Source organism: Manis pentadactyla, chromosome 16 (assembly GCF_030020395.1).
Source record: "Manis pentadactyla isolate mManPen7 chromosome 16, mManPen7.hap1, whole genome shotgun sequence".
Classification (NCBI taxonomy): domain Eukaryota; kingdom Metazoa; phylum Chordata; class Mammalia; order Pholidota; family Manidae; genus Manis; species Manis pentadactyla.
Window position 1 is genome coordinate 65909911 of NC_080034.1, and position 26843 is coordinate 65936753.

Genomic DNA, 26843 nt, shown 5'->3' on the forward strand with positions numbered 1-26843 from the left:
CTTAGTACTTACCTAAGACAAATGGAAAAATATACCCACATGGAAATGCCTCAAATGTTCATAGTGGCTTCATTCACAATAGCCCGAAACTAGAAATAATACCCACTAACTGGAGAGTGGATTTTGAGAAGTGGTACATCTATATAAGGAAATACCACTTTTTAATAAAAAGAAAAAGAAGTGTTGATACACACATTATCAATGAATCTTAAACTAATTAGGCTGAAAGAAAGAAGTCAGATGAAATAGTGTACATATTGCATGGTTCCCATTTTATAAATTTACAGGAAAAGAAAACTATGTTGTCAAAAAGCAAATTACTAGTTGCCTGTGGCCAGGAGTAGAGAGAAAACTGCACTGTAAAGGGGCAGAAGGAATCATTGGGAGGTAATCGAAATGCTTTTTGCTTGATTGTGATTGTAGATTCATAATTGAATAATATATGTAAATGTGATCAAATTGTACACTTTAAGTGGATGTGTTTATTATTCTGAAGTTTATTATACTTCAGAATAGGTTTTTTTGAAATCCCCAAACTTGAGGTTGGAATATATTGGCTCTTTCTCATGTGATGGCATTGTTCTTCAGTTTGATTAGTGTGTGGATTACATGCATGTATACATTTGTCTAAACCCCTCAAACTCTGTACCTAAGATTTATGCGTTTTACTATATGCAAGTATGCTTCAAAAAAAGAAAAATCTCAGTAAGTTGGCAAATCATTCAGTGAAAGCTGACTTTTGGTGGAATGGGTTCCCTCATTTACTTATTTACTGCTCCCCTCCCTATTAAACCATCCTGAAGTATATAAACTCAAACAAAAATGGGAGCAACAAAAGGAACATAAAGACAGCAACGATATAAAGGCACAAGTGAGACTTGATCACACGTCCTATTAAGACCTGAACACGGGCCGGTGGACAGGGGACTCTGGTTGTCAGTGAGACAGGAAGTCCAGTTACTTAGACAGCTCAGTGTCCACAAGGCACAGTGAACACAGACCAGTTGCTCATGAGACGTTTAGCTATACTTTGGAGTATCATTTATGAAGAGTAATGGGAATATTGAAATAGAAACTCACATTTAAATAAAATTTCATAATCTTAAAAAAATTCTGAATAATGGAAACATTCTAAAATCAATTCATTTGAGGTAATTTTTCTAATCTTGAAATACTTGAAAGTAATAAATTTATTTGCCATTTTCCTCAAGTATTTCTCCATCTTCTATGTTAACTTGGTTCTGGAAGAAAACTTTACTACTCTTTGCCTTTTCCATGTTACTTAGAGGCCACTTCAGACCTGCCTGGTCTCCAGTCGGGCTTCTTTCCCTCACATCCAGGCAGTCCTCTCTCCAAGAAAAGAGCCTCATTATTTACCTGCTTTTCTAGCTCTAGTTCTCAGGCCCTAAGTCAGACCATCTTTATTTGTTAAGTGGACATTTGAGACAACTTTCTGTCCCGACCTCTGCATCCTTTTTCAGACTCATCACCTACTCAGGGTGACGTTCTGGGATCGCCTGAGTCAGAGTGACCCGAGTCTGAGGTCCCAGTTAGAGATGCTTGTCCTTTGAGGAGAGGACGCTCTCCCACTTAACCTCTGTAGAGAATGTGCCTGTATAGAGTAGGTGCCTCAAGTGTCTTAAGTAGCGGAAACTGTCTTTATGATGACGCATCACAGCCTAATAGTATACTGGTATGTGTTACAGTGTAGAGTGAACTTTACTCATTTACTATGATTATTTCATTCAGTCTGAAAAAACTTAAACCTTTTCTTCTCTCTCACCATAGTATTTATAGAAATGAATGTGTTACTGCTAGTGATTTAAATTAGTAACTGTGGAAAGGAGAATTATAATGGTATAAAAGGCTTGATCTGTCACCATCTCTATCTTCTTAGTCATCTTTTTTCACTTTATCCTGTTTCTTTTAGATCTTAAAGATTATTTTCAGGAACCATTTACTATCTTAGTCTTAGAAATTAAAGAAAGAATAAACTCCATTTTATGCATAATTTCTGAATGATGTAAAAGCATAGGAATCAAATGATATAAATTGTATTTGCCTTTTCTAAGGAAAAGTTTATTGACAAAAAATACTTCTTTTTTTCATCACCCACAATTGTTTTGAGTGTTGAGTGAATTAAAGTTTTAATACAAGCTTGATATTTTCCTAACAATCCAGTTCTCATTTTATGAAATCCCGGAGTCAGAAGATAGCCGGTTACATGAATCGCCCTTAGATAGTATTTATTTATAAATGCCAAAAGCAAAAATGTAAATGATGTCATTTGTCAGGTGAATTTTGGACACCAAAATAATCTGTACCTTTTTGGACACAGGTATATTTTCCTAGCTGAATAAAATATAACTGTGTAAAAATTATTACTGGATAAAAAAAAGATTAATTGATGGAACCCTTGAAATTCAGTCAAAAGCTCCCCATGCTGGTGAACATAAAGCTGTTCTGCTGGCTTCCTTCTTAGTGTTTCATGGTGTAAAAATGCAGTTAGTACAAGTGCTGATCCCACTGACTTCATTTGAAATCTCAGCAAAAATTCTCTCGTCAGAATTATTATTTAAAATGGGAATTACTGAACAGATTTAGTTTAGATATTTTTTTGACATGTAGACACTGAGTATATGCATTGGTTTTTTCTGTAACCCTGCCATAGCATCATCTTGACTGTGCTTTCATGCCTGAATATTGTGATGAGTATCAAGTATAAAAATGTCTTTGTAATATCAGTGAAGTACATGTAGTGGCTAATACCCCAGGTTTTAGAGAGAGACAGTCCTGGGTTCAAATCACACATTTCTGTTCCTTATTGCCAGGGCACCTCAGGAAACGATTTAACCTCACTTGGTGTGTGATTCCCTCAATGGAAATACAGGGACAGTAAAACCCACCTTCCTAGGTAAAATGATTATGAAGATTAAAGTAAAGAGTGCATTCAAAATGCCTCGGACAAAGCACGGTGCTTGGACTGTGGGGTCTAACTGTCCTCCATGATGGGGGAAGAGCAGTGCTTGTGTCCATGGCACCCACTGTGTGAGGTCATCATGTGCCATGATTCTGAGCCTGGCGCCACAGCATAAAGGGCAGTCAGGACTGCTGGCTCTGGCTGCAGAAGTGCCCAGAGTGGTTCAGGTGAATCCTGCTTTGAGATTCTTTGAAGGAATAAGAAACATTTAAAAATTTTCTTAACGTTCACAGCAAAGGAATTCTCTGTCAAAAAAGAAGTATAAGGTAATTTAAAATTGTTTTAGAAAGGTTACTTTGAAAGAATGCTTTTCCTATGTCTGGAAATACTACTTTGGACTCCAAATAAGGTCATGTAACAGTGTATTTGTTTTGATTGCCTTACGGAGGACAACCAGCTCTTCTTTATTACCTATGCATTAAGCAGGCTTCTTCCTGTAATACACTAGCGTTATGCTTTTGTATGTTTCCGTAAACCTTTTTTTTCTTCTCTCTCACCGTAGTATTTATAGAAATGAATGTGTTACTGAAAGATTTAAATTAGTAACTGTAGAAAGGAGAATTATAACGGTATAAAAGGCTTGATCTGTCACCATCTCTATCTTCTTAGTCATCTTTTTTCTCTTTATCCTGTTTCTTTTAGATCTTAAAGATTATTTTCAAGAACCATTTACTATCTTTGTCTTAGAAATAAAGAAAAAAAGAATAAACTTTTTATGCATAATTTCTGAATGATGAAAAAGCATAGGAATCAAATGATATAAATTGTATTTGCTTTTTCTAAGGAAAAGCTTACTGAGAAAAAATACTACTTTTTTTCGTCACCCACAATTGTTTTGACTGTTGAGTGAATTAAAGTTTTAATACTAGGTTGAGATTTTCCTAACAATCCATTTCTCATTTTATGAAATCCTGGAGTTCGAAGATAGCCCAATACATGAAACACGTTAGAAAGTATTTATTTATAAATGCCAAAAGCAAAATGTAAATGATGTCATTTGTCAGGTGAATTTTGGACATCAACATAATCTCTACCTTTTTGGACACAGGTATATTTTCCTATCTGAATAAAATATAACTGTGTAAAAATTATTACTGGATAAAAAAAGATTAATTGATGGAACCCTTGAAATTCAGTCAAAATCTCCCCATGCTGGTGAACATAAAGCTGTTCTGCTGGCTTCCTTCTTAGTGTTTCATGGTGTAAAAATGCAGTTAGTACAAGTGCTGATCCCACTGACTTCATTTGAAATCTCAGCAAAAATTCTCTCGTCAGAATTATTATTTAAAATGGGAATTACTGAACAGATTTAGTTTAGATATTTTTTTGACATGTAGACACTGAGTATATGCATTGGTTTTTTCTGTAACCCTGCCATAGCATCATCTTGACTGTGCTTTCATGCCTGAATATTGTGATGAGTATCAAGTATAAAAATGTCTTTGTAATATCAGTGAAGTACATGTAGTGGCTAATACCCCAGGTTTTAGAGAGAGACAGTCCTGGGTTCAAATCACACATTTCTGTTCCTTATTGCCAGGGCACCTCAGGAAACGATTTAACCTCACTTGGTGTGTGATTCCCTCAATGGAAATACAGGGACAGTAAAACCCACCTTCCTAGGTAAAATGATTATGAAGATTAAAGTAAAGAGTGCATTCAAAATGCCTCGGACAAAGCACGGTGCTTGGACTGTGGGGTCTAACTGTCCTCCATGATGGGGGAAGAGCAGTGCTTGTGTCCATGGCACCCACTGTGTGAGGTCATCATGTGCCATGATTCTGAGCCTGGCGCCACAGCATAAAGGGCAGTCAGGACTGCTGGCTCTGGCTGCAGAAGTGCCCAGAGTGGTTCAGGTGAATCCTGCTTTGAGATTCTTTGAAGGAATAAGAAACATTTAAAAATTTTCTTAACGTTCACAGCAAAGGAATTCTCTGTCAAAAAAGAAGTATAAGGTAATTTAAAATTGTTTTAGAAAGGTTACTTTGAAAGAATGCTTTTCCTATGTCTGGAAATACTACTTTGGACTCCAAATAAGGTCATGTAACAGTGTATTTGTTTTGATTGCCTTACGGAGGACAACCAGCTCTTCTTTATTACCTATGCATTAAGCAGGCTTCTTCCTGTAATACACTAGCGTTATGCTTTTGTATGTTTCCGTAAACCTTTTTTTTCTTCTCTCTCACCGTAGTATTTATAGAAATGAATGTGTTACTGAAAGATTTAAATTAGTAACTGTAGAAAGGAGAATTATAACGGTATAAAAGGCTTGATCTGTCACCATCTCTATCTTCTTAGTCATCTTTTTTCTCTTTATCCTGTTTCTTTTAGATCTTAAAGATTATTTTCAAGAACCATTTACTATCTTTGTCTTAGAAATAAAGAAAAAAAGAATAAACTTTTTATGCATAATTTCTGAATGATGAAAAAGCATAGGAATCAAATGATATAAATTGTATTTGCTTTTTCTAAGGAAAAGCTTACTGAGAAAAAATACTACTTTTTTTCGTCACCCACAATTGTTTTGACTGTTGAGTGAATTAAAGTTTTAATACTAGGTTGAGATTTTCCTAACAATCCATTTCTCATTTTATGAAATCCTGGAGTTCGAAGATAGCCCAATACATGAAACACGTTAGAAAGTATTTATTTATAAATGCCAAAAGCAAAATGTAAATGATGTCATTTGTCAGGTGAATTTTGGACATCAACATAATCTCTACCTTTTTGGACACAGGTATATTTTCCTATCTGAATAAAATATAACTGTGTAAAAATTATTACTGGATAAAAAAAAGATTAATTGATGGAACCCTTGAAATTCAGTCAAAATCTCCCCATGCTGGTGAACATAAAGCTGTTCTGCTGGCTTCCTTCTTAGTGTTTCATGGTGTAAAAATGCAGTTAGTACAAGTGCTGATCCCACTGACTTCATTTGAAATCTCAGCAAAAATTCTCTCGTCAGAATTATTATTTAAAATGGGAATTACTGAACAGATTTAGTTTAGATATTTTTTTGACATGTAGACACTGAGTATATGCATTGGTTTTTTCTGTAACCCTGCCATAGCATCATCTTGACTGTGCTTTCATGCCTGAATATTGTGATGAGTATCAAGTATAAAAATGTCTTTGTAATATCAGTGAAGTACATGTAGTGGCTAATACCCCAGGTTTTAGAGAGAGACAGTCCTGGGTTCAAATCACACATTTCTGTTCCTTATTGCCAGGGCACCTCAGGAAACGATTTAACCTCACTTGGTGTGTGATTCCCTCAATGGAAATACAGGGACAGTAAAACCCACCTTCCTAGGTAAAATGATTATGAAGATTAAAGTAAAGAGTGCATTCAAAATGCCTCGGACAAAGCACGGTGCTTGGACTGTGGGGTCTAACTGTCCTCCATGATGGGGGAAGAGCAGTGCTTGTGTCCATGGCACCCACTGTGTGAGGTCATCATGTGCCATGATTCTGAGCCTGGCGCCACAGCATAAAGGGCAGTCAGGACTGCTGGCTCTGGCTGCAGAAGTGCCCAGAGTGGTTCAGGTGAATCCTGCTTTGAGATTCTTTGAAGGAATAAGAAACATTTAAAAATTTTCTTAACGTTCACAGCAAAGGAATTCTCTGTCAAAAAAGAAGTATAAGGTAATTTAAAATTGTTTTAGAAAGGTTACTTTGAAAGAATGCTTTTCCTATGTCTGGAAATACTACTTTGGACTCCAAATAAGGTCATGTAACAGTGTATTTGTTTTGATTGCCTTACGGAGGACAACCAGCTCTTCTTTATTACCTATGCATTAAGCAGGCTTCTTCCTGTAATACACTAGCGTTATGCTGGTGTATGTGTTCCCATGAGGAGACTTAAAGTGGGAAATCTGAAATATCACAAAAGTAGACAAAAGAATGTACATCATGTACCTATCATCAGCTTTAGAAATTATCATATGAACAATATTGTTTTACATATATTCCCATCTACTCCTCCTCTTCCATAATCTGATGAAGCAAATCTTAGACATTGTACTTCATCTGCAAGTGTGTCTAAAAGATAAGAATTCTTGTTTTCTACAAAAGTATGAGAATAGCATTATCATAATTTAAAATGATAACTTCTTGATATCATCAAATATCAGACATTGTTCAAAATTTTCATTGTTTAAATTCTTAACTGTCCGAATTTCCGGACAGTTTGTCTATTTGAATCAAAATCTAGGTAAGATCCAAACATTGGGCATGTTTGATACATGCTTTAAGGCCCCTTTAGTCTTCCCACAGTGTTTTCACTTCTTGAAATTTGTTTGTTGAATAAACTGGGTAATTTGTGGGATTTCCTTCAGACTGGATTTTGCCGTGTAGTTTAATATATACGGCAAGTAAATTTTCCCCGTTAAGTTTTAGTGATTTAATCTGGAGGCTTAATCATTTCCAGGTTTTGTTTTTTGGGAGGGGGAGGATTAGTTTATAGGTGATGAAGTGAACCTCCTTCTGTCGGTCCAGTTGTCTCCCTTTTTTGGTGATTGGCAACCATTCAAATGTAAAGCTTAGATCCATTAATCCATGAGATATTGCAAAATGGTAATAGTCTGACTCTTACATTCCTTCTTGATTTATTAGCTGTGTTTTTTCTATAAAGAGAGTCTTTTGTTTGTTATTTGGATAGCTTCATGTTTGGTTGAACTGATGCTCCTGAGAGCAATCCGTAGAGGTGTCATCACTCAACTAATCTTTTCAAATACCTGCCAACTTTATAGTCATTATGGTTCAGAAATGGTGATTAAGATGTATGTCTATATATGTTTATAGGTACAGGTATATATCTGTCAGTGTATTTAAAGTTGAAATCATTAAAGTAAGAATACGAAATATATACCAAAAGCCATGAACAATTCTAAATGTAACTTGAATAAGAAACTAAAATTTCTAAAGGTTACAACAGCTTTATAAAAATTAATATGTGCAGGTTTACCTAGAATTTTCTGACGTATTGATCACTTGTGTTTATTTTGTTCATAATATTTTATTTCTATAAAATGTTACTTAAAAGGGAATGCAGTGGTGTCCTTTGAAAGAAGAGGATGCCATTCCCCGTGTGAGGGCAATGGAAGCTCATGGGGGACGACCACCGGATCCAGAGGGAGAGCGACCAGGAGAGGATACCAGCGTGAGACAGCGGAGCGGTCGGCCTCCTGATGTTGGCGGTGCTGAATGTGTAGATAACACAGATGGCAAATTGCTAAGACAACTGCAAGCTCAAGGTAGGGAACATGTATCCGTCACTGTAAGAACTGTACTAAAATGTGTTAAGTATTTCTACATGTATTTGACATAGGAATGATTGATAACTACTCTCAGTTTCTAAAAGGTAGGTGATTGTGTTCAAATAAAATGAGAAAATAAGGAGTCCCACTGGTAACTGGAGTTCTTTGATTTAATAAGCGCCTTTCAAGAATCATACTCGTAAACACATCATGCCCTGTGTGTTTAGAATTACAAAGGTAGGTGATGAACTTTTCAGGCTGGAAACTCATTTGAACAGCTCCCAATTCCTTGCGGTGGTACAAGGGAGTAACTCCAAAATATGTGGATCTGTGGAGTAAATTTTCAGTCAAAGAACTCCAATTAGTGGCAAGTCTTAGTTTGGGTTCTTCTGTAGCCTGGATATATAACATTTATTTTCAAAATGCCCAACTAATAAACTTAGGTCAAAAAGTATCTTAAGATCACCAGAAAGTATCATTCATCAAGTACAACGTGCTCAAAGTAACCTCAAATGTGTTCATGATTCAAAATTATCATGAATTATCAACATGAAGTTCCCATGCTGTGTCTCACACAGAGAATGCTGACTAAAATAAAATAGTTCTGCTATGAAGTTTGAATTAACTAGTTACAAGTGTGAAGCCTCTTGAGGCTGTCTCGATATCTATCAATGTGTTCATGTCTTATATTCATAAGCATATATATATAAATGTATATCAATACATGCTTGTATCATAAACATAATATCCATAAGGGTTTAATAATAAAAACTGACTTAAAAGACTGACAGGATTTTACTACTTCTCATAGTTTTTTTTTTCGGAAGGGAAAGCTTGACTGACTTCTATTTATTGTATACACCAGTATAATACTGACTTCTCTGTAGCTCTGTTGTTTTCATTATAAAACAAGTATGCATGATGAAAGCTCATAGGGCATAATGCTTTAAAATAAGACATTGACTCTCACTGACTTTAAAATAAAAGACACTCACAAGTTGGATCATAATTAACAGGTTTTTGGTAGTCTACCTAGAAGTGTGTACATACACTCACAGACACACATTGAAGCACATACTTATGTGTACACGTACATACGTGATGTTCATATATGTATATGTTCTTTTTGATTTCTAAAATAAATGAACTTACTGGTGTATATACCATTCAGCTTTGTTTTTCTGCACTTAATTTTTCTTGAGCATCTTTCTATACAGCACTTAAAAATCAACCTTACCCTTCCAGTGGCTGAATAGTAGGTGAGGCAAAGTATGGCTCTACCATACTTCACTTACTCCGTCTCCTTCGATGAGCGTTGCAGCTATTTCCTGATCTTTGCTATCGCAAACAATGCTGCAATAAAAACATTACACATATCTTCATTCTTTGACGGGTATGGCTATCCACAGTATAAAATTTTAGAGATAGAATCTCTACTCCAAGGGTATGTGCATTTTCAATTTTGGTAGAAAGCAGGCAAATATTGTCTCCAAAGAGGTTGTTCCAATTCATACTTCCACCAGTGGCATATAAGTTAACTGCCTGGCCTGTAACTAATGTCCTGTAAGTTTTTGTCCCCTTTAGTACGTTAATTTAGTACTTTATGTGTTATTTCATTGGGTTACTATTAAGACCTTAATCTCTCCTAAATAGTTAGTCGAGGAGGTTTAAAAAATGTTAATATATGAAGATAGATACATACATGATGAATTTTTAAAATTAGTATTGTCAATAAACCACTGACTTTTCTGAAGAATGTATAATAGTGGGAAGTGTTCATTTTTTACATAAAATAGGAAAGCTTGAAATTAACTGATAACCAAAGCAAGGGATTTTCACGCCTGTTTTGCATGTCTATCACAAGTACCATTCATACTTAGTATTCAAAATGGCAACTTCAAATTTGCAAAATTAACTAATTTTATTTTAAGAAAATAGAAGGTAATCACTCAACTTTTGCCCAGTGTTTTCTCCCGTTTTAGATTTCAAATTGGTCTGTATTCTATGACGTAGCTCTCCCTTCTATTATATTGCATTTTGTAAGTTATGTTACCTTTGACCTATGTACATGTTTTTTCTCAACATGTATATAAATATTAAATAGTTAATGTAAGTAAATGTTATTAATATTTACAAGTATATTTGGTATAATATGCATGTTCTTTCTTGGGAAGGAAAGAAAGTAGAAATGAGTCACCTTGTGACCCCTTTTATTCTGAAAGACTTCTACATTAACGCTTTGGGGTGTTGTCAGAGGAGATTCTAGAAGTTACTGTCATATTTTATTATCCTAGTTGGACTCATCTAGGCTTGTAAAGCGACTTAATTTGAAGGAAGGTTTAGAACAATAAAATAAATGTGGATTTTGAATGTGAAATGAGAGCCCTCTATCTTCTCAGAATAGAGATAAGAATCTGACAGTTTGCATATAAAAAAGACTTTCAAACTATATAAACAAATTAGCTTGTTAATTGGCCAATACTGTTAATATCTCAAATGCTCTAATATATCTACTAATATACCACTCAATTTTATTGATCATAGAATCTGAAATGCCATTGCTGTACAATGATTCATTGTTTTAAGATAGGCCACTGCAGAAGGAAAGTGCTGCCAATTGTTAGATACATTCTGGTTTAGACAAGTTTAAACACTTTATTTGAAAAGTAAACTTTTCTTTTTGATATCTAAGAAAGTAGTTTCCTAAAGCATAAAAGATACTTGTCAAGTTACCATTTCAAAAGTTAGTCATCACAGATAATATATTCAACAGTCATAAACCAAATAAATGAGATGCTGCTAGTAGCTTATTCCTCAGAGCCTGGGTGAAGTTTCTGTGCCTCTTAACTTCTCGTACTTCCTCCGTAGTGTGCCTGATTCTTTAACCTATTTTTCCCATCTTCTCTAACTGCTCATAATAAAAAATTTTAAGCTATATGAATTTTTAATGACTTACCAAAATTATGTCTTCCTTGCTCAAGTGAAAAGATAGCGAGTTGAACTTTTTAGTGTTTTTCTGTCCCAAGGGTTTAAAAATAAAAGTTAACTGTGCACTTGTGTAGAGTTTGAAATTGCTGATAAATTCACACAGAAATACATACCATATACATTACAGAGTTTCTCAGCTGTCGCAGAACACTATGGTTAAGTCCTTTTTAAAATCTCAAGGCATTTAAATTTTCTTAAAGGTTCATAGGACTAGTAGCATATATAGACCTGGAGTCAGAAAGACGTGGGTTTATATCTTGGCTCTGCAATTTAACCTCTATGAGCCTTAGTTATTTCATTTGTAACCTGTGTGTAATGTTGCATATCCTGTAAGGTTGTTATGAAGATTAAACAAGATCATGTACATTTAATATGGCAGGTCAATAAATGATTATTAGTAGAGTTCAAGTGATTTGGGTTCTATTCGAGCATATTCATTACTAGTGAGAATATAATATATAGGTTTCTTAAAACTCTTCATCTGCTACAAAATTTAAAGCAATATCTAATGTTAAGTATTCTAGAGTGATTTTGTAAATGATGTCATGATAGACCACTTTTATAGTTAGAAGTATTCTGACCAAGTTTGCCAGCAGAAGAGAGCATGACATTACAAGCTTTCTGTATCAGTCACCTATTGCCACAGTAATGCTGGGAAACAAACACCCGCAAAACTCAGTGGTGAACAATGCCACGTGGTAATCGGTCAGGCTGATAGAGTCCACCGCAGGTAAGGTAGGCAGCTCTACTGATCTTACCTGGCTTTGTTCACGTGTGTGGAGTCAGCTGACTCCCTGTGTTCCAGCCTCTGGCAGCGTAGCCTTAACATGTCCTGATGATAAAGGTCAAGACAGAAGAGTGAAACTACACTTGTACAAGTACAGAGTACACTCTGAAACATGCACTTGCAGTTACAACTGCTAACATCCTGGTGTCCAAAGATCACGTGTCTGAAGTTAGTATCAAGGGACAAGAAAGTAGATTTCACTTCTTGATGAAAGGAACTGCAAAGTCCCATTTGCAAGTAACATGGATAAAGGGGGGAATGAGGAATTGGGGCCACTAAGTATGTAGATCTCTCCCAGTTTCATACATTTGTCCTTGAAAATAATGAGAACTAGATTGTCCTTAAACCTTGTTGAAATTCTGTATTATTTTTATTTAGATTTAGTCCCTCTGTTTCATAAATGCAATTATCACTGGATTCAGAAACTACCATTTTTATAGCTGAGTGAAATACCATGTTTGGAGGGGGGGCTTTGTATTCTATTTTGAGTTCTTTTGCTTTATTGTTATTTTTAAGACTAAAGCTAAATCATTCTTTTTCCATATTAGCAGCTAGTTTCCTCCTAAACAGGGATTATGTGAAATGTGAAAAAAAAATGTACTTAAATTAGCTTCTGTGATGAGGATTAAGAGAAGCATCATTTTTGTGTGCTTCTGTGTATGGGGCTGTATGTGATGAAAAAGTTGGGCAATTTCTAAAGGAAGTAAGCGTGGTATTTTCTGCCACACCATTTTTCTACCTGGTATCTAACTTTAAAAAATTTTCTTAAAAAGTATGTCCTTTACATGATGGCATTCACATAGATAATTGTTTTTAGGTTAACAGGTAAAGTTGTTAAAAGTATTCCTTGAAATTTTGTGTTTTTCAGAAAAAGCCCAACAAGCAGCACAAATAAAGCTTTTGAGAAAACTCCAAAAGCAGGAACAGGCTCACATTGCCAAAGAAGCTAAAAAACAACAAGGTGAGTGAGTTAAACGAAAACATAAACTTGAAGAGTGAGTACTGGGAGTTCACAGGAGGCTTCTCTTCTTTGTTCCTTTTCTGACGATACCTGTGTTTTGGCTTTTCATCATAGCAATAATGGCTGCTGAGGAGAAGCGACAGCAAAAAGAGCAGATAAAGATTATGAAACAACAGGTATGTTCATGCACTCAACCGGTTTTATAACATAGGTGGTACTTTGGGAGTCGATTTACTTATGTATATATGTACATTATTCTTATTTTGATTTCTGAAATAACTTTCATACTTGTTATATATCTTATTTAGAGAGTTATCATCTTCCTTTATTTAAAATTCACCTCAATTTTAAACCAAGTCTCTAAAGAAATGATACCAAACAATACAATTATGTAAGTACTTTTAGTATCCTGATAGCCTGAATATAAATTAACATCTTGAACAACTTTGAAGATTTGGTCCCATTGCTTCTGAATGTTTAAAAATTATCCCCGAAAATGAGAAAGCATTATTTTCGCATATCCAGTGTTTTATCCAGTGCTCTCCTCTGTGTAGTTTTTAAAATTAAGTATAAGGTAGGTGGAATAATTTTTTAACTCTTACACATAAAGCCTACATGGCAATATACTGAACTTCCTTTAAGATGGGAATGTGTAAACTACTCTCCTATCTCCACATACTCATCGAACTATTAAAGCAAAAAGGAAATGGGGGGAAGTACTATTCTTTAAAAAATTTTAAACTGCAAGTAGTTATTTCTGAGTCAGTTGTTATATAGACAAGCTGCTAAATAATGGCTTGGTTTGTTTTTGATGTGGTTATCTCTAATAATGGAATGAATACATTTACTTAAATACTTTCAGTATTGACTAAAGCAGTATGATTAGAGTTGATGTAGAATTGAGATAGAGAATTTAGAATTTGTAGTCATGCATGTAGGTAATTTGTAGAGTTAAATATCGGCTCTCCTACTTAATAATTTATGACCATAGATGAATTAGTTAACCTCTCAGCCTTGATTTCCTCCACTGCAAAAGAAAAACAATTGTATTATGTGAAAATTGAATGAATGTAAAGTGCCTACCACAGTGACTGGCACAAAGCAAATGCTTGCTTTCTAAAAGATAGACATAAAACATCAAAATGTTTGGTCTACTCCCTAACTGTAATTTAATGTAAACTTGAATTGTTTTCTTAGTTTGTTAATTGTAACTGCTAAAGGCACTGTAAGGTTGACTTTAAAATATATAGTGTGATGAATATATTTATTAAAATACTGTAAATATTTACTGCCTACTAGAGTATATGTGAAAATAAGTTCCTTTGAAGCTGAAATACTGTTGTTTCTGTTACAGTTTTTAATAGTTTATCCTATTTCCTAATGGCTTGAGACCAGTTGTATGCCATTAGCATTTCAAATTAGGCTTTGTGTGACCTAAGCCTACATAGTGTGCTACTCATCAAAAAAAAAAAAATTGATTTTCCAACGTTCCAGGAGCAGTAATACAAGTGACCTGCTATTAGACATTGATCAAGATGCTTCTCTGAGACTAGTCTTAGATTACCATCTGACTTATTCCTAATTGCCAGCAAAGTAAATTAAAGTCGTGCAGAGTCTATTTTAAAGTTTGCAGTAGATCTAGAATAAAATAATTAAAATAATAGCATGTGTTTCTCATCCTCGAGATTATTTTTTCCACCTAGTGGGCCAAAAATACCAGCCGACAGTCCTCAAGGCAGTTTTCCGGAAGTATCAGGAGGCATTGTTATGAAGCAGGAGCAGAGGCAGTGGGAACTGACCAGGGCTCTGCACTCACTGTGTGACTATAGGCAAAATATTTATTTTGTACGAGCTTCAATTTTCTCTTAGGTGAAAAGAAGATAATTTCAACTCCTGTATTGTTATTTTTTTAAATGATCAATTAGCTACTTTATATAAAATGCCCAGTTCATTGGATGGATACTCAGTATTACAAGGTGAACACATATCGTAATAATTTATAGATAATGTTTATTTCTGATATTCCAAATGAAAGTACTGCCAATGTACATCTATATAAATCACTCAGACTAAAACAAAGCTCTACACTGGGTGAGTTCAGTCCAAGGTTCTATACCTATTTCTGTGCTTAAGAGAATAATGAATGACTTTTGTTGACTTGATTAAAGATTAAATTCAGAGTATACTTTTGTCTAAAGTTCTAATCTAAATAAATATTTCAAATGTGGATCAAGTGCGACCTTCTGTAAGACTTGGAAATAAAAGATACACTTGTATGTTTATTTTTGGTGAGCTTATGATATTCAAAATCTAGGATCGCAATCAGCACAATCATAGAATGTGATCAGTCTTCTAAAATCACAACAGAAATTCCAGAAATCTCATTATCCTGCGCTGGATCCCTGCAGGGAATTAATAACATCACTGCAAAGAAAGAAATTTAAATGTATTAAAGTATAGTTTCAAAAGGTACAACTAGCATCTCGAAATGGGGGTGGGTATGGTAATATACAGTAGTATAAAATGTGTTGGTTCTGAAAATCCTAGGACAGCTGCAATTTACAAGTAGGGCAATGTAGGTGTATTTTTTTAAAACTGTAACCTCGTCAGTGCCAATTTGTGACTTTCAAAGGGGTTTAAGAATGTAAAATTGTTAACGATGTGCTTACAGCATATGCAATGGTTTTCTAAAATGAAAATGTAACATCAAAATTTAGATTGCTGAATTCAAACAATAACTAGTACATTACATTTAACTAACTTGAGCACCACTTATAAGTTATTACAAATTATTTCTGTATTTGGCTTACTGTAGTTATTGAAAGTAATGTCATTTATCATGTTACAGCAGTTGTTGGTACTTCGTACAATCACGATGTTCTGTGCACTTCTTTAAGCATTTTTAATTTATTTGTGACACTGAGAAAAAGAGCAAGTGCCTCCCCTATTTTATGCAAGAGTGGTTCTATTTGTTCAAGTTCATGCAATGAGTGACAGTAACTCAGGACTATCCTTAGGTGTCCTGATTTCCTGATAGACTGTTTTATCCTACTTGTCTGTCCAATATTTATTTCCGAATGAGAATTACTTATACTTGCAAATAATTGTAAAGTCTGGAGTTTAACCAGCTTGGTTTATGTTGTTTCTATATTCTTATTTAGCGTTTGTATTTTAAAATTGTTTTGAGACATTTTATAAAGTCATACCAATTTAAGACAGGTGGCATGTATATAAAGTTAAAGTAAATAATTAAAATTTATATCGAGCATGGGCAACCTTTGGTAAATCTGCACTTACATCTTTCATTACTTGATTCCACTTAAATACCTTCCACCTAGATATTTAGTTTATTATCTAAAAATGTCATAATTTTTCCTATAGGAAAGAATTAAGAGAATACAACAAATCAGAATGGAAAAAGAACTTCGAGCCCAGCAAATTCTAGAGGTAGAATTCATAAATTTAATATGATTAAAGTAATATAGTCATGTATTTTAAAGTGTGAAAAATGAAAATTTTATCAGTCTGTTCTCTCACTCTTACAAACTTACATGTCCATCACAAATTATCTTTAGACATAATGCGTAGAGTAAGGACCTCTCTGAACCTTACTTAGCAAGTTTATCTAATCCTAACAGTAAAAATCCAGGAAATAAGTAAAGGAAAAAAAAGAAAGGGGAAACCTCTCAATGGCCAATATAGTCATAAAGATCATACGCTAAAACTCATGGTCTTTACTTTTCAAAACGTCATTAAGTCTTGTAGTTAGATACCTGCTTTTCATTTAGAAATAAAACATGACAAAAGTAAAAGTAAGTGTTTAATGTGGAAATATTTTAACCAGGTTTGTTTTCTGAGTTCGGACAGAACTGGGCTGACAGAATAGGGCTCAAGGACATGCTGGCAACAGCAAAAGGAAAAGCTAAAAGACAGCAAGGGAAAATAGGATAAATAGAAACTCCAAAGCCTAGCAACAGTCTGTAATCTGGTAGTAAATTAGGAAGGAATTTTCAACACCTTAGTGGCCCAAAGGCATTTCTGTTATCAAACTGTGTAGTAGGGTAACTGATGTCAAGAATAACTGCCCAAGTCCTCAAGAAAAAGCCAAATTATGTTAAGTGTACTGTGTCTAAGCTGTACATCTACATGTCTCAAAATTATCCAAAGTATTTTTGTCCAAAATAAGCTTTTTAATGTTGAAAAGTATTATATCCCAAACCCTTAGCTGTTCGGGAAACTGTTGCCGTAAAAATTGGCTTATTCCCTGATCAAGGCGGTTAGCTGAGGTTTTCACAGTTACAGGTTTTTTCCTTCTAAAAACATGTACACATATTCCCTTACCCATTTCAAATTAATTTTAAAACCCTCCAAATTGAAAATATTAAATTACATTGGCAATTACTACTGGATAATTATGAAGCTACTAGTTAATGACTTGAAGAGTATAAAGCTCAAATTTGATAGCATGAGCTTGATATTCAGGATGTGCTTCATGAAAGGTTATGTTTCTATTAGGGAAAAATACCTTGAATTTAACCACACTAGGTTAAATCGGCTTTAATGTTTCATTTAAGTTATTTAAGTAATGGACTTATCTCAAATTTTAAGTATTATAAAAGAAACTTCAAATAAAGTAGACACATGCATTTTTAAATGTTCCTGATTCGTCCTTTAACTTTTATTTTTAAAATCTATCCCGTTTTTCTAAACTTTCTACACTGATGATGTTTTCCTTTAAAAAATCAGAGAACAAGCAACAAATGACATAACATCACTTTTCTGTGATTAAGTTTTAAGGTAAAATAACACTCAAATTATTTCAGAATTTTTACAGAGTTTGAACAAGAAAGCCTGACATACTGTTACGATTTAAGAATTTTTTTATATATCTTAAGTGTAATCTATACCTTAGAAATGAAATTAGTACGTTAAACGTAACGAACTGAGGGGAAATCTGTAATTGTCTACATACATGTTACATACTGTATTGAACCTTGCGAGGCATGGAGCCCCATTTTCAAGTGTAAGGTCATATTCAGTTTGTGGTGGTGCTGTTGCATGACTTTGAGACCTATTTTATATGCACAGGCTAAGAGGATAAAGAAGGAAGAAGCTGCAAAAGCCAAATTTTTGGAGGCTGAGAAACGAAAACAGGTAAATGTTGAGGACAGTCAGAGTTCTTACTTTTTTCTATTTATTTTGTTATCCTTAATCCACAATGACATGAAGAACATTATGTTTACTAGGCTCCCTCCTTCACCAAGTCCCCCCCACAAAACCCTTTCCAGTCACTGTCTATCAGCATAGTAAGATGTTGTAGAATCACCACTTGTCTTCCCTGCACTGCACAGCCCTCCCCGGGCCCCCACCCCACATTATACATGCTAATCGTAAGGCCCTCTTTATTTTTCCCCTGCCCTTATCCCTCCCTTTTCATCCATCCTTCCCAGTTACTTTCCCTTTGGTAACTGTGAGTCCATTCTTGGGTTCTGTGATTGTGCTGCTGTTTTGTTCCTTCAATTTTTCTTTGTTCTTATACTCCACATATGAGTGAAGTCATTTGGGACTTGTCTTTCTCCGCCTGGCTTATTTCACTGAGCATAATACCCTCTAGATCCATCCATATTGTTGCAAATGGTAGGATTTGTTTTGTTCTTGGCTGAAGAATACTCCACTGTGTATATGTACCACCTCTTCTTTATCCATTCATCTACTGATGGACGTTTAGGTTGCTTTCATTTCTTGGCTATTGTAAATAGTGCTGTGATGAAGATAGGGGTGGATGTGTCTTTTTCAAACTGGGCTGCTGCATTCTTAGGGTAAATTCCTAGAAGTGGAATTCCTGGGTCAAATGGTATGTCTATTTTGAGCTTTATGAAGAACATCCATACTCCATTCCACAATGGCTGAACTAATTTACATTCCCACCAGCAGTGTAGGAGGCTTCCCCTCTCTCTCCAACCTCGCTAACATTTGTTGTTTGTCTTTTGGATGGTGGCGATCCTTACTGGGTGAGGTGATATCTCGTTGTGCTTTTAATTTGCATTTCTCTGATGACAAGCGATGTGGAACATCTTTTCGTATGTCTGTTCGCCAACTGAATTTCTTCTGTGGAGAACTGTCTGTTCAGCTCCTCTACTAATTTTTTAATTGGATAATTCACTTTTTATTTGTTGAGGTGCGTGAGCTCTTTATATATTTTGGATGTCAACCCTTTATCGGATCTGTCATTTATGAATATATTCTCCCATACTGCAGGGTACCTTTCTGTTCTAATGATGGCGTCCTTTGATGTACAGAGGCTTTTCAGCTTGATATAGTCCCACTTGTTCATTTTTGCCTTTGTTTCCCTTGCCCGGGGAGATACGTGCATGAAGAAGTTGCTCATGTTTATGTCCAAGAAAGTTTTGCCCATGTTTTCTTTAAAGAGTTTTATGGTTTCATGACTTACAATCAGATCTTTGATCCATTCTGAGATTTCTTTTTTTTATGGGGTTAGACAATAATCTGGTTTCATTCCCTTACATGTAGTTGTCCAGTTTTTGAATACTGTGGCTTTGTAGTAGAGCTTGAAGTTGGGGAGTGAGATTCCCCTCCCCCCCCCCCACTTTATTCTCCCTTCTCAGGATTGCTTTGGCTATTCGGGGTCTTTGGTGTTTCCATATGAATTTTTGAACTATTTGTTCCAGTTCGGTGAACAATGTTGTTGGTAATTTGGTAGGGATTGCATCAAACCTGCATATTGGTGTGGGCATATTGGAGGTTTTTTGGTACAGTATCATGTCATTTGCGAATAGTGACAGTTTAACCTCTTCTTTACCAGTTTGGGTTCCTTGTATTTCTTTGTTTTGTCTAATTCCCGTGCCTAGGACCTCCAGTATTATGTTGAATAACAGTGGGGAGAATGGGGATCCCTGTCTTGTTCCCGCTCTCAGAGGAAAAGCTTTCAGCTTCTCACTATTATGTATGATGTTGGCTGTGGGCTTATCATATGTTGCCTTTATTATGTTGAGGTATTTGCCCTCCATACCCATTTTGTTGAGAGTTCTTGTCATGAATGGATGTTGAATTTTGTCGAATGCTTTTTCAGAATCTATGGAGATGGTCATGTGGTGTTGGTACTTTTTATTTATGTGGTGGATGATGTTGGTTGGTTTTCGAATGTTGTACCATCCTTGCATCCCTGGGATGAATCCCACTTGGTCATGGTGTATGAACTTTTTGATGTATTTTTGAATTTGGTTTGCTAGTATTTTGTTGAGTATTTTTGCATCTACGTTCATCAGAGATATTTGTCTGTAATATTCTTTCTTGGTGGGGTCTTTGCCTGGTTTTGATATTAGGGTGATGTTGGCTTCATAGAATGAGTTTGGGAGTATTGCCTCCTCTTCTATTTTTTGGAAAACTTTAAGGAGAATGGGTATTATTTCTTCTCTGTATGTCTGATGAAATTCTGAAGTAAATCCATCTGGCCCGGGGTTTTGTTCCTGGGAAGGTTTTTGATTACCGCTTCAATTTCTTTGCTTTTAATTGGTTTGTTTAGATTTTGTGTTTCTTCCTTGGTCAGTCTTGGAAGGTTGTATTTTTCTAAGAAGTCCATTTCTTCTAGGATTTCCAGCTTATTAGCATACAGGTTTTCATAGTATTCTCTAACAATTCTTTGTATTTCTATGGGGTTCATCGTGATTTTTCCTTTCTCGTTTCTGATTCTGTTGGTGTGTGTTGATTCTCTTTTTCTCTTGATAAGTCTGGCTGGAGGCTTGTCTATTTTGTTTATTTTCTGAAAGAACCATCTCTTGGTTTCATTGATTTTTTTTTTTTCTATATATTGTTCTGAATTTTATTTATTTCTTCGTTGATCTTTATAATGTCCCTCCTTCTGCTGACTTTAGGCCTCATTCGTTCTTCTTTTTCCAATTTCGATAATTGTGACATTTGACTGTTCATTTGGGATTTTTCTTCCTTCTTTAAATATGGTGGATTGCTATATACTTTCTCTTAAGACTGCTTTTGCTGCATCCCACAGAACTTGGGGCATTGTGTTATTGTCATTTGTTTCCATATATTCCTTCATCTGTATTTTAATCTGGTTGTTGATCCATTGATTATTTAAGAGCACGTTGCTAAGCCTCCATGTGTTTGTGGGCCTTTTTTGCTTTCTTTGTACAATTTAGTTCTAGTTTTATTCCTTTGTGGTCTGAAAAGTTGGTTGGTAGAATTTCAATTTTTTTGAATTTACTGAGGCTCTTCTTGTGGCCTAGTATTTGGTCTATTCTGGAGAATGATCCATGTGCACTGGAGAAGAATGTGTATCATGTTGCTTTTGGATATAGAGTTCTATAGATGTCTATTTGGTCCATCTGTTCTAGTTTGTTGTTCAGCGCCTCTGTATGCTTAGTTATTTTCTGTCTGGGAGATCTATCCTTTGGAGTGTGTGGTGTATTTAAGTCTCCCAAAAGGAATGCTTTGCATTCTATATGCTCCTTTTAGTTCTGTTGGTATTTGTTTCACATATGGTGGTGCTCCTGTGTTGGGTGCATAAATATTTTTAATGGTTATATCCTCTTGTTGCAGTGACCACTTTATCATTACGTAATGCTCTTCTTTATCTATTGTGACTTTCTTTATTTTTAAGTCTATTTTGTCTGCTTGTAGTACTGCAACTCCTGCTTTTTTCTCCCTGTTGTTTGCGTGGAATATCATTTTCCATCCCTTGACTTTTAGTCTCTGTATGTGTTTCGGTTTGAGGTGGGTCTCTTGTAAGCAGCAAATAGATGGGTCTTGCTTTTTTATCCATTGTATTACTCAGTGTCTTTTGATTGTTGCATTCAGTTTATTTACATTTACGGTGATTATTGAAAGATATGTACTTATTGCCATTGTAGGCTTTAGATTTGTAGTTACCAAAGGTTCAAGGTTTGCTTCTTTAGTATCTTACTGCCTAACTTCACTTGCTTATTGAGCAGTTACAGACACTGTGTGGTAATTCTTTATTTCTCTCCTTTCTTATTCCTCCTCCTCCATTCTTTATATGTTGCGTGTTTTATTCTGTGCTCTTTTGTGTTTCCTTTAACTGCTTTTGTGTGTAGTTTATATTATCTTTTGCCTTTAGTTAGTATTTGGTTGGTCTGCTTTCTCTGCTGTGATTTTATTTTCTCTGGTGACGTCTGTTTAGCCTTAGGCATGCTCCTATCTAGAGCTGCCCCTGTACATTACCCTGTAAAAGTGGTTTCTGGGAGGTAAATTCCCTCAACTTTTGCTTGTCTGGGAATTGTTTACTCCCTCCTTCATATTTAAATAATAATCGTTCTGGATAGAGTATTGTTGGTACAAGGCCCTTCTGTTTGGTTGCATTAAATATATCATGCCATTCTGTTCTGGCCTGTAAGGTTTCTGCTGAGAAGTCTGATGATATCCTGATGGGTTTTCCTTTGTAGGTGACCTTTTCCCTCTCTCTAGCTCTCTTTAAGACTCTTCCTAGTCATTGATGTTTGCCATTTTAATTATTATGTGTCTTGGTGTTGTCCTCTTTGGAATTCTGTGTGCTTCCGTGGTCTGAGCAACTATTTCCTCCCCCATTTTGCAGAAGTTTTCAGCAATTGTTTCTTGTAGGACACTTTCTGTCCCTGTTTCTCTCTCTTCCTCTTCTGGTACCCCTATAACCTGAAGATTGTTCCGTTTGTTTGGCCACGCCACACAGTTCTCTTAATAATTCTTTCATTCTTGGACATCCTTTTATCTCTCTCTGCGTCAGCTTCTCTCCGTTCCTGTTCTCTGATTTCTATTCCATCAAAGGCCTCTTGCACCTCATCCAGTCTGCTCGTAAGTCCTTCCAGAGATTGTTTTATTTCTGTAATCTCCCTCCAGACTTCATGCCTTAGCACTTGCATATTTCTCCGAAGATCCGTCAGCATTGTTATGACCTTTATTTTGAATTATTTTTCAGGTAGAGTGGTTAGGTCTATCTCCCCAGGTTCCTTCTCAGGGATGGATGTCTGGGTTAGTCCGGTCTGTATCAAATTCTTCTGTGTTTTCATGGCGATGGAAATAGTTGTGGGGAGCTGGCGTGTATGTCGGCTGAGTGAAGGTCCCTTCTTGCTGGTTTGTGGCCTTCCTCTCCTGGGTAAACGGCGACCCCTAGCGGCTTGTGCTGTTCAGCTGTGCGCAGACAGGGTTTCTTATTCTTGCCCAGCGGTTGTGGAGGAAGCTCTGCTCTGCTGCCGTGGGAGAGGCCGGCCTTAGGCTACTGTTCTGCTATGGCGGAGCCACGTCGGAGGGGAAATGGGAGGGAGGCTGTTTGTCACCGTGAGGGGCCTCCGAGTAGCGCTGCCACCCAGGGGGTTGGGGCGCCCGGAGTTCCCCAGAATTCCCAGTTACTGGGCTGATTGTGCCGGGGCGGTTCCGTCCACCTGTGAGGCTACTGTCCCTTGAACACTTTCATAAAGCACTCGCTTTTCTTTGTCCCAGGGACTCTGGCTGTGGGGACAGCTCGCAGGTTTTACTTTCCCGTTTCTCTAGTATCCAGCTCGCCACACGCTGTGTGTCTGTGCTCCTGGTGCGGATGTCTGGGGCTGGGTATTTAGCAGTCCTGGGCTCCCTCTCTCTCCCCGCTCTGACTCCTCTCCTCCCGCCCGTAGTTGGTGTGAGGGGCGCTCGTGTTCCGCCGGGCTGTGGCTTCCATCTTACCCCCTTCGGAGGCGCTGGGTTCTCGCAGGTGTGGATATAGCATGGTTGTTGTCCTGTATATTCTGGTCTCTCTTTTAGGGATAGTCGTATTTGTTGTATTTTCGAAAATATACGTGGTTTTTGGAGGAGGTTTCCCTGCTCTACTCACACCGCCATCTTGGCTCCTTCCACTGTAATGATTTATAAATAATGCTTATCTCTGCTATTGCTAATGAAAGCACTACCAAGTATATTTTCGTATATCCATATAAATCTCTCAGACTAATAGGAAGCTCTACACTGGGTGAGTAAAGGCCAAGATTCTATACCTATTTCTGTGCTTAAGAGAATAATGAATGCCTTTTGTTGACTTGATTAAAGATTAAATTCAAAGTATACTTAGGTCTGAAGTTCTAAATCTAAATAAATATTTCAAATGTGTATCCAGTGCAACCTTTTCTAACACTTGTAAATAAAACAAAAGATACACTTGTATGTTTATTTTTGTCAAGCTATAATATTCAAAACCTAGGATCACAATCAGCAAAACCATACAATGTGATCAGTCTTCTAAAATCACAACAGAAATTCCAGAAATCTCATTATCCTGCAGGGGATCAATCACATCAATTGAAAAAAAGAAATAAAAATGTATTAAAGTATAGTTTCAAAAGGTACAACTAGCATTGGAAATAGGGGTTAGTATTGTAATAAACGGTAGTATAAAATGTGTTGGCTCTGAAAGTCCTAGGAAAGCTGCAATTTGCAAGTTGGGGAATTTAGGTGTATTCTTTTAAAAGTATCCTCATCAGTGCCAATTTGGGACTTTCAATGGGATATATGAATTAAAAATTGTTAACGATGTACTTATAGCATATGGAATGGTTTTTTAAAATGAAAATGTCACATTATCAAAATTTAGATTGCTGAATTCAAACAATAGCTAGTACATGACATTTAGAGAATTTGAGCACCACTTATAATTTATTACAAATTATTTCTGTATTTGGCCTGCTGCATTTATTGAAAGAAATGTCATTTATCATGTTACGGCAATTGTTAATACTTCACGCAATCGTGATGTACTGTGCACTTTTTAAAACTTTTTAAATATAATTGTGACAGTGAGAAAAAGAGCAAATGCCTCCCCTATTTTATGCAAGAGTAGTTCTATTTGTTCAAGTTCATGCAATGAGTGACAGTAACTCAGGACTATCCTTAGGTGTCCTGATTTCCTGATAGACTGTTTTATCCTACTTGTCTGTCCAATATTTATTTCCGAATGAGTATTACTTGTACTTGCAAATATTTATAAAGACTTGAGTTTAACCAGCTTGGTTTATGTTGTTTCTATATACTTATTTAGCATTTGTATTTTAAAATTGTTTTGAGACATTTTATAAAGTCATAGCAATTTAAGACAGGTGGCATGTATATAATGTTAAAGTAAATAATTAAAATTTATATCGAGCATGGGCAACCTTTGGTAAATCTGTACTTACATCTTTCATTATTTGATTCCACTTAAATACCTTCCACCTAGATAGTTAATTATCTAAAATTGTCATAATTTTTCCTATAGGAAAGAATTAAGAGAATACAACGAATCAGAATGGAAAAGGAACTTCGAGCCCAGCAAATTCTAGAGGTAGAATTCTTAAATTTGATATGTTTAAAGTAATATAGCCATGTAATTTAAAGTCTGAAAAATGAAAATTTTATTAGTCTTTTCTCTTCTCTCACTCATATAAATTAACATGTCCATCACAAATTATCTGTATACATATTGCTTAGAATAAGGACCTCTCTGAACCATACTTAGCAAGTTTATCTAATCCTAATAGTGAAAATCCACGAAATAAGAAAAAAAAAAGGGGAAACCTCTCAATAGCCAATATAGTCATAATGATCATATGCTAAAACTCATGCTCTTTACTTTTCAAAACTTCATTAAGTCTTATATTTAGATACCTGGTTTTCATTTAGAAATGAAACATGACAAAAGTAGGAGTGTTCAATGTGCCAACAGTTTAACCATATTTGTTTTCTGAGTTCGGACAGAACTGGGCTGACAGAATAAGGCTCAAGGACATCCTGGCAACAGCAAAAGGAATAGCTAAGACAGCAAGGGAAAATAGGATAAACAGAAACTCCAAACCCTAGCAACAGTCTGTAATCTTGTAGTTAAAAAGGAAGCAATTTTCAACACCTTTATGGCCAAAAGGCATTTCTGTTATCAAACTGTGTAGTAGAGTAACTTATGTCAAGAGTAACTGCCCAAGTCCTCAAGAAAAAGTCAAATTATGTTAAGTGTACTGTGTCTAAGCTGTACATGTATATGTCTCAAAATTATTCAAAGTACTTTTGTCCAAAATAAGCTTTTTAATGTTGAAAATTATTATAACCCAAACCCTTAGCTGTTCAGGAAACTGTTGCCATAAAAATTGGCTTATTCCCTGAGCAAGGCGGTTAGCTGAGGTTTTCACAGTTACAGGTTTTTTCCTTGCAGAAACATGTACACATATTCCCTTACCCATTTCAAATGAATTTTAAAACACTCCAAATTGAAAATATTAAAGTACTTTGGCAATTACTACTAGATAATTATGAAGCTACTAGTTAATGACTTGAAGATTATAAAGCTCAAATTTGATAGCATGAGCTTGATATTCACAATGTGCTTCATTAAAGTTATGTTTCCATTATATTAGAAAAAAAAACCTTGAATTTAACCACAGTAGGTTAAATCGGGTTTAATGTTTCATTTAAGTTATTTAAGTAATGGATTTATCTCAAATTTTAAGTATTACAAACAAAACTTCAAGTAAAGTAGACACGTGCATTTTAAAATGTTACTTATTTGTCCTTTAACCTTTATTGTTAAAATCTATTCTGTTTTTCTAAACTTTCTACACTGATGATGTCGTACTTAAAAAAATCAGAGAACAAGCAACAAATGACATAACATCACTTTCTGTGATTAAGTTTTAAGGTAAAATAACACTCAAATTATTTCAGAATTTTTACAGAATTTGAAGAAGAAAGCCTGGCATACTGTTACGATTTAAGAATTTTTTTGTATATTTTAAGTGTAATCTATACATTAGAAATGAAATTAGTATGTTAAACGTAACAAACTGAAGGGAAATCTGTAATTGTCTACGTACATGTTACATACTGTTTTGAACCTTGCGAGGCATGGAG

General features: G+C 35.5%; 1 protein-coding gene across 1 annotated transcript in view; it reads left to right on the plus strand.

Annotated features, from left to right (window-relative positions):
* LOC130681266 (bromodomain adjacent to zinc finger domain protein 2B-like) overlaps positions 1-26843 on the plus strand; it is a 107187-nt gene that overhangs the window by 33955 nt on the left and 46389 nt on the right. The window contains exons 4-8 of the mRNA XM_057493903.1: positions 8025-8235; positions 12882-12974; positions 13089-13150; positions 16356-16421; positions 25222-25287. Coding sequence (XP_057349886.1) covers positions 8025-8235; positions 12882-12974; positions 13089-13150; positions 16356-16421; positions 25222-25287 — 498 coding nt within the window. The remainder of the gene's footprint in view (positions 1-8024; positions 8236-12881; positions 12975-13088; positions 13151-16355; positions 16422-25221; positions 25288-26843) is intronic.